This window comes from Hevea brasiliensis, chromosome 13, assembly GCF_030052815.1.
Source record: "Hevea brasiliensis isolate MT/VB/25A 57/8 chromosome 13, ASM3005281v1, whole genome shotgun sequence".
Classification (NCBI taxonomy): domain Eukaryota; kingdom Viridiplantae; phylum Streptophyta; class Magnoliopsida; order Malpighiales; family Euphorbiaceae; genus Hevea; species Hevea brasiliensis.
This window is the reverse complement of record NC_079505.1, coordinates 39,263,001-39,271,349: the sequence shown is the minus strand read 5'-3', so window position 1 is coordinate 39,271,349 and position 8,349 is coordinate 39,263,001. Positions and strand designations below refer to the sequence as shown.

General features: G+C 33.3%; 1 protein-coding gene across 1 annotated transcript; it reads left to right on the top strand.

The window, feature by feature from the left end:
* Positions 1 to 442: 442 nt before the first annotated feature.
* On the top strand, positions 443 to 2,288 carry LOC110661535 (transcription factor MYB36). Its single transcript, XM_021820192.2, has 3 exons — positions 443 to 860; positions 960 to 1,089; positions 1,287 to 2,288. Exons 1-3 carry the CDS (start codon positions 725 to 727, stop codon positions 2,113 to 2,115), a joined length of 1,095 nt encoding a protein of 364 aa, XP_021675884.2. The 5' UTR covers positions 443 to 724; the 3' UTR covers positions 2,116 to 2,288.
* Positions 2,289 to 8,349: the final 6,061 nt, after the last annotated feature.

The window sequence follows — 8,349 nt, the reverse complement described above, 5'->3', positions numbered from 1 at the left end:
CATTGAGTTATCAACATTATTAGAAGTTGATATACACTTATCCCACAACCTGATCTTAATATATCATTTCATTGCAGCTATCAAGGCATAGGTTGTCATTCCAAGAAACTCCTACATGTAAAAGAAGAAAACAATAATAATAAATTAAGGATTGTCCTAACATAAACATGGAGAAGTCAATCACGTTATTGAAATTAAATTTGGTTCTTCTAACTAAAAAAATCTGTGGTTTAACAAAAGCAATACAAGCTGTAGCCAGATTAATAATGGAATATTTCAAGGATATGGGAGACAAACCAAGAGGATGGAGAGGTTTAATTCTTCTATATCTTAATTACCTCTAGTATTGTGTTCACAAATAAATTAATATAGCTACCTGGAAAGAGCATTCAATTTAAAATTCTTAAGACGAAGAAATTTTCCATTCTTCTTTGTCCTATTGCAACTTTATAGTTAAATATGGCTTAGCGAACTAATCCAAAAAGGCAGAGAGAGACCTAGAAGAAAATAAAGAAAACCCTAGAGAAGAGAGATGTTGGGTTGAACTATTTGAGAGGAGAAGGTGAGGTGTAAGACTTTTTGTCCTTACAAGCATCACATAAATCCCCTCTTCCTACCTATAAATCTTTGGTCATCTTTCCTCCATTTTCCCAACAATCTCAGACAGCCTTCCAAAGATTAGTTCTTGTTCAAGAAATCAAGAGGGAAAGCAAAGCAGAGAGAGATGGGTAGAGCTCCTTGTTGCGATAAGGCTAATGTCAAAAAAGGACCATGGTCACCTGAAGAGGATGCGAAGCTCAAGGCTTATATTGAACAGTATGGTACTGGGGGCAACTGGATTGCACTTCCTCAAAAAATTGGTATTCTTCGACTTTTGGTTGCTTGATAAGTTTCATCTCAATCAATTCTTTCAACACTTTATCTTTTTTTTAACCCTTTTGTGACGTGGGATTTTTTAGGGCTTAAGAGATGTGGAAAAAGTTGCAGACTGAGATGGTTGAATTACTTGAGGCCCAACATCAAACATGGTGGATTCTCTGAAGAAGAAGACAACATCATCTGCAGCCTCTATATTAGTATAGGCAGCAGGTATCCCAGATCTCCCTCTCTCTCTCTCTCTCTCTCTCTCTCTCTCGGGTAGAATTTAACAAGAACTGCTTGTCTTTTTTCTTTGTCCATCTTGTACTTTTATCTTAGTTATAGTGATCGTTCTTCTTGGTTTGTTACTTTTTGTTTCCTCTCTCTTGGAAAAGACATTTGATGCTTAAATTCCATCTGCTTTTTAGGTGGTCCATAATTGCAGCTCAATTACCAGGAAGAACAGATAATGATATTAAGAACTACTGGAACACAAGGTTGAAGAAGAAACTACTTGGAAGACGCAAACAATCTAACATCAATCGTCTATCATCTGAGAGTCCAGACTCTAACAAGGTAGAAGGTAGCTCATCTTCAATGGCCTTAAGCCAATCTGCACTTGAAAGGCTGCAGCTTCATATGCAACTTCAAAGCCTTCAAAATCCTTTCTCTTTCTACAACCCTGCGCTGTGGCCGAAGTTGCATCCTTTCCAGGAAAAGGCGCTCCTCCAATCTATGACTGAAAGCTCCAACTCTCTTATGCAGCAATTCCTTAGCTGTCCTCAAGGGAATGGACAAAAGCTTGATATCTATGAACAACTCTCTGGTTCTGTCACACTTGATCAAGATTATCTGAAATTCGAAAACCCTAAGGTGGATGGCTTGGAGAATTCCATGGATGGTTTAACATCCTCAGACAGCCCAATCCCTTTCGTCAATGGTAATAATGTGACAGAGTCAAGCATGGGAGCGAGGGCCGATGCTGTAGAGCAATCTGAGGTAGCAATCCAGCCTGTTTCGACCTTCCAACCTGAGCTTGAGGACATCATCAGTAATAAAGCATCTGGGTTTGTGTCACACGAGGATCAGATTGCTGAATTTGATTGTTTCAAAGAAATGAATGTTTCCAAGGACAGTTTGATATGGTGGTCTAGTGACTTTGAGACAAAATCAGCATCCTCAACTTCATGGGAATCCACTTCTGTTCTTCAATCTGAAGGGATGTTTCAAGATTATGAATTGACTTACAATATGTAATCGAATCAGAGGAAAGAAAAAAAAGAAAAGAAAGGAATTAGAGAGCTGTTTTAAGTCTATTGTGATGGTCATAAGATGATGATGAGGAAGAGATCCAAGTTGGACAATCTCTAATAATAGGTTATTGTAAATTGTGTGAATAATAATGTAAAAGTCTTTTCTTCTTACAGTCTTGCCAAATCTATGATCTTTCAAATTGATCCTTAATTGTGTTTATTAAAAGCTCCCAATTTGATGAACTAAATGATGATAGTCTCTGTAAATTGTTACTCTCTGCAAATTGTTTCTTAATTCAAGTGTTTAGAATGGATTCTGATAATTTTATTTGAATTTTTTTTAAGAGATGATGGATAGATTTATAGTCGAATATTTGTAATTTTGATAACGATAATGATTATAATTTAAAAATAAATTTAAAAACGTAATTAAAAAAATTAATTAATAATTCTTGTTCTTCCAAAAAAAAAAAAAAAACTAATATTCTTATGAGTGACAAAATTTAGCCTAAATTTCAGTTTATATCCCCAGGCCATGGGACTCACGTAGAGTTAGATAGGATTTTTGTAACCTATCCTACTCTATTGTGCTAATTCTGGAGGAGCTTCTATTATCTATTTAATGCATTTGCAACGGCCCGTACGCTAATGTGGCATGGGCATACATATCAATAGACACACTTTACAATGAATGCGTTTGATTGGAGAAATTATAATATACAATCATGTAATTAAGTTATATGAAATGATAAAATAATAAAGTATCATTATACAAATTATTATAATTATTAAGATTATTTTAAAAATATTTGATAAATAAAATTATTTGGTCCAAGAATAATTATTGTGAGTGATTAATTATTTTTTAGGTTCATAATTAATTAAATTAATTTTTATAAATTAATTTATTTTTTTTAATTTTATTATGAGGCCTAAAAAATGTTTATTAATTATTTTAGATTAAAGATAATCAAGTAGTGGATGTTAGCTTAAAGCGAAAGTTATAAGGAAGTTAGCTGTAGATAATGTGAAGTTGGATGAAGGGAAGTAACCTCCAACTATGACAGAATGTGAGATGTGGCTTTCAGATGCTTTTAGGTGCCTTTAAATGAAAACTATAAATAATTGATGACTTGCAATGATAAAGGTCCTATTTGGCCAATCAATCAAACCAAACTCAGCAGTTAACCTATCCTTTATTTTATTCGTCTTTAAACTAATAGTTGTTGCATTTAATTTCTTAAAGACATGCTTATTTAATTTTCACAGCTTTGTAATTATTTTCAAGCGATCAATACAAGTTCTATTTTCTAATTTTTTGCTCTTTGAAATTTGACAAAGTTGCACTCAGTAAAATTAGTTTCCACAATCATTTATTTATAAGTCAGTAGCGCAATTCAGATAATATGCTTAATATTTGAGACTCTTGCAATTCCATCCTGTTAGCCAGTCAAATTGTTCTCGTAGTAAACATTTTTTGGTACACCCAATGGGATAGAAAATCTTAGTTTCACTCACTACAATGGGCCCAATATATAATGTTTAACACAAATTTCCATTGTTCTTAGCAAAAAATTGAAAACAATTTTTGGCATACTCAGTGGGACACAAATTTCACTTCTCATCATCACTCACTGTTGAAGAGACATCATTATGCCTCCAAAATTTGGAAGCATGCTTGGGAAGGTGTTTTTGTGCAAAATTGATTTTACTCAATTAAGCATGTCAAATGCACGTATGGCCTTTTTAACACGTGTGAGTTGAATTACGGGGGTGACAAGGACGCATATGTTCTCAATTGTGAATGTGGTTGCACCGATCTAACTTCCAATCAGAACAATTGGCAAGAAAAAAAGGACTAAATTTTTCCTTGGGTTCCCTGACTCCACTAGAATACGCTTTGTTAAGATCTCTACTTATTCAGCTATAAGAAATTTGAGGAAGAAATTAATTGCTTGGAATATTAAAAGATCGCTTATGCACTGAAATGTAAAATTGAGCTTGAAAATAAAGGCTAATCAATGCAAAAATTATAAAGAATGCATTGAAAATGTAAATTGAGAGTTTTGCAGAAAGTTAAAGAATTGATCATAGAAAAATAAATCTATGCATTAAAAAGTAAATTGAGAGCATGACCTAAAAATAAACTGATTGCTGAAGAAATTATAAATCTATACAAGAAATATAAATTGAGTTTTGCAAAGAAAGTAAATTGATCACTTGAGAAAAAAGTAAATTTGTGCAAGATGTAAATGATTGCTTTGAGAAAATTAAAGAACTGGTTGTTTGAATGAAATTATTGGCAGGAAATGTAAATTGAGCATTTAAAAATTAAAAAGGTTGATTGTTGTAATATAAATATATGCAGGTAATGTAAATTAGCAGGGAAAACTAAAAGCAGGTTCGCAGAAATTGAAATATGAACAGAAAAGCTGTAAATTGATTAAAAGTTGAAGAACTTAATTGCTAAAATGTAAATATTTGCAAAAGAATTGTAAACTAGATTCTTGAATTGAAAAATAACAAGGCTGAATTACACTGATGCTAGACCGAAAAATTAAAAGGCTAACTGAAATGCAAAAGGAAAGGCTAAACTAAGAGAAACTAAGCTAAGACATTATGTCTAGTAAGTTGATTTAGCTAATATTGTATGTCCTTGAAATGAAGCCTTGCACCTCTATTTATAGAGAAAATTGGTTACTAGCCAAGTCTACTGCACCAAAAAATTTCTCACTACATCAACTATCTACACCTTGATTCAATTGCTCCACCAAATCTTCCAAAGAAGATCATTGGATTTTATCTTTAGATACTTGCCCACCAATTTTACACCACTATACTTGCCCACCAATTTTGCACCACTACATCCACTATCTGAAACCACCTAACCACTTACAACCACCTTATCCATGCATGATTCCATTCTCTCTAGTACTTGAATTTTGAATAACTATGAGCAACCACCTATTATATCTTATAACTTGATTTTAGGAGAGTATTAGGTAGTGTTTCTTATCTACAACTACTTTAATTTAAATAACTACCCACACATTTAGGTTATTATTTAACTACTTTAAGCTCCACATTAATTATTCCACTCTGACTATTAGTCTTTTACCATCTTGAGCTATGGATAAGGCTAAATTAATTGGATAATTTAATTTAATATATTGACCATTGGGTCTTAAGATAGGGAAGGAAGCCCCAGGGTAGTTGGTCTAAATGTTCAAGTTCTCCTTATGGTGGAGCATTTTGAAAAGAGACAAACTCTTCAAAGAGAAGTTATCCGGAATTTATACCAACAAAGATTGTACGTACTCAGTTACTTTTCCTAACCAAGTGTGAGGTGAGTTAATAATTGTTTCTTCTATGTAAAATCCTAAAAAGAATCTTGTGTTAATCATCACTAATGTTTTGAAGAAAGACATTGAGAAGTGGAATGGAAATTTTAACAATACCGTGGATAAATTTATGCTTGTTCTTTTCTAAAAGTCTAATTTGCTAGTTCCTATAGTTTTTAATGGCTAAGTCTGTAGGCTAAAGGAATCTAACACAGTGTCTAAAAGTCCCAGGGAGCTTGTGGGTATCCTTAGCTATGAACTCTGCGGAATAGTACTAGTGGTAGCAAGGCTCAAAGCAAAGAAAGGTATCAGCGACCTCATAGAAGAGAGGAGCGATGGCTAATTAGTCCAGAGTACCAATTCAAACTAGCTACCCTAGTACTAGGATTGTTGCTTCACTCGAATTCTTACCAATACTAATATGGTAACTCACTTGCGTGTTTATAATGGAGAGGCAATTTAATGCTATCAAGTGGTACTAGTTCCTTAGTAGGTGTAGATGCCTTAGGTGATGTTGGGCTTGACGGGTAGTAATCACAGAGGAACTACCATGTCTATTGTGTAGGTACCTCAACTAGTCGCACCAATGCCTCAGGTATCAACACCTGTGGTCCAGGTACTTATGGTTGTAGCTACTCCTCAAGTAACCATGGATGTAGCTTAAGACACTATTTTGGAGCTTTATGAGTAAAGCATTTCCTGGATGCCATTGATATGGAGAATCCATATCTAAGACGTTACTGCATCCTTGATTTTAGTGTATTTTTAGGTAAGGATGGACAATCAACCTTAAAACACATAGCAAGGTCCATAATTCAATGAAGTGAATTTGTGAATTATGATAACTTCGCCATTTAAAAACTTAGACTTTCCTAAACTCCCTCACTGGTGTTACATTCAGTTGATATTCCACTGTTCATAGAAACTCTGCTTAATATTGGCAAGAAATGGAGATGTTATTCCACACTCTTTTTTTTTAGGGTTGAAATTGAGGTATGTGTAGCTGAGTTGTAATACTCCTCACCTAGTTTAGCCAGAACCTATGCCTAAGACAAAATATTCTCAAAAGTCTCAAATGAAGAAAACGTCCAAAGGAAGTTAGTTTGGGAAAGAGAGAACAAGTGAAAGGAGAGCTTCAATATACAAAGTTTGTTTACACAATTCAACCGCCGAAGTTGCTTAGACCAGAATATAAAACCCAAAGGTTTTGTCCACCTCTCTTCCCATTTTTTCCCTTCTCCCTTTAGTTCCCCACTCCTTGCAACCCAAAACACCATACCTAGCTCCTAGTGAAGGAGAATCAACTCTAAGCCTCTAAAAAGGGTAAAGATACCCTTTCTCTCCCCTCTCAAGTGGTATAGAGAAAAAATGGAAGAAACTCTTCCTTTTGGAAACCTAAATACGTGATGTAGGTCTACTTTCCTTCCTTTTAGTTTGTTTAAGGTGTTAAGGTTAGTACTTTGTATGTGGAAAATGGTTTGTGTGACACCCCTCATCTGTCTATAGTGTAGTCGAGCAAGGCATGTTACACTCGGTGCCGGAGCACTCTATCTTATCTTACTTTATTCTCTTAATAATTTATTCTCATTTTATTTTGAAATCAATTATATTTCTTTCGGAGAAACTAATGGAGTTTCTCCTATTTTATTTCCAGTTAGCGTATTTTACTATTTACCTGCTTGAAATTTTTAATAATATTTTACAATAAAAATCTCATCCATACTCATCATAATCATTTCATCATTTCGAATATCATTTATATATTTCAATTTCACATTCATTTCCTTACATTTCCATTCATGCTTAATTCACAAAAAAAAAAAAAAAAAAATCTCAAATTTCATTAATTTACATGATTCACACACTAATTACATAAATTTATAATTTACAAGATATACAAATTAATTACATATGAAAGAGCCAATTTATTAATTTACATCACATACATATTAATTATAATTTCATAATTTACATTTCAACATAATAACTAATTATAATGTGCAAAATACATAATATGACCTATATGGGCCCTATCTACATGCATTGCTGAGGAGGTAACAACCTTGGACACTTTGCAGATCCGGACTCCAAAATCCCAGTCTAATATCCACTGGGTTTTGTCTTCAGTACCTACGCGAGGAACAATCCATCGTGCTAAGCATTTTTGCTTAGTGGTGCAATAATACAACAAGGAAATAATATACAAATAACGATAAAAATAAAGCCTAATTCCTGTAATAAAAAATTATTTTAATTTCATATAGAATTTTAATACTAAATATATATTGTCATTCTTGACATTTTTGGAAGTGCTTATCTCTTAATTTCACAGTAATAATATATATTATACAAAATTAATTAAAATATTAAAATTAATATTCATAGTATTATAGGAGATGCATTTGTAATATTTATTTAAGTTAAATTTATTTTACTAATCTTTTTATTACTTTATTTCACATTTTCTTACGTTTTAGATCATTTCATAATAAATAAAATTTTATAGCTAATTTAGTTCATTTCAAGTATCTCTTACTCATTTATTTAATTTTTAATATTATTAATTCCTAATATTCTTGACTTATTCACTGCCCAAGTAACCTATGACAGGCTGACTAAACTAGATAAGCGGGTCCTTGGCACTGGACACCATGGTGCCTCGGGCCGTTATACTATGGGATGCAAAACGTCAACTACATTTATAATCAATATAAGCTGACACAGGGCACCGCAGTGCCTCGGGCCATCATACCTTGGGACGTGAATACACAAAACATTAACCACGTATGCAATCAATATGGCTAAGAAGCCACGATAATAAATAGTTGGGCATACAAGCCATAAATGCGAGCATAAAGCCATAAATCTAGGCATAAAGCCTTACGCAGTACTGCTCA

What these genes read in the sequence shown, in the direction of transcription:
- LOC110661535 (XM_021820192.2), top strand. Translation starts at nt 725, where the DNA reads ATGGGTAGAGCTCCTTGTTGCGATAAGGCTAATGTCAAAAAAGGACCA. An exon ending in TGCACTTCCTCAAAAAATTG is followed by an intron (nt 861 to 959) that starts GTATTCTTCGAC and finishes GGGATTTTTTAG; the next exon opens with GGCTTAAGAGATGTGGAAAA. An exon ending in TATATTAGTATAGGCAGCAG is followed by an intron (nt 1,090 to 1,286) that starts GTATCCCAGATC and finishes TCTGCTTTTTAG; the next exon opens with GTGGTCCATAATTGCAGCTC.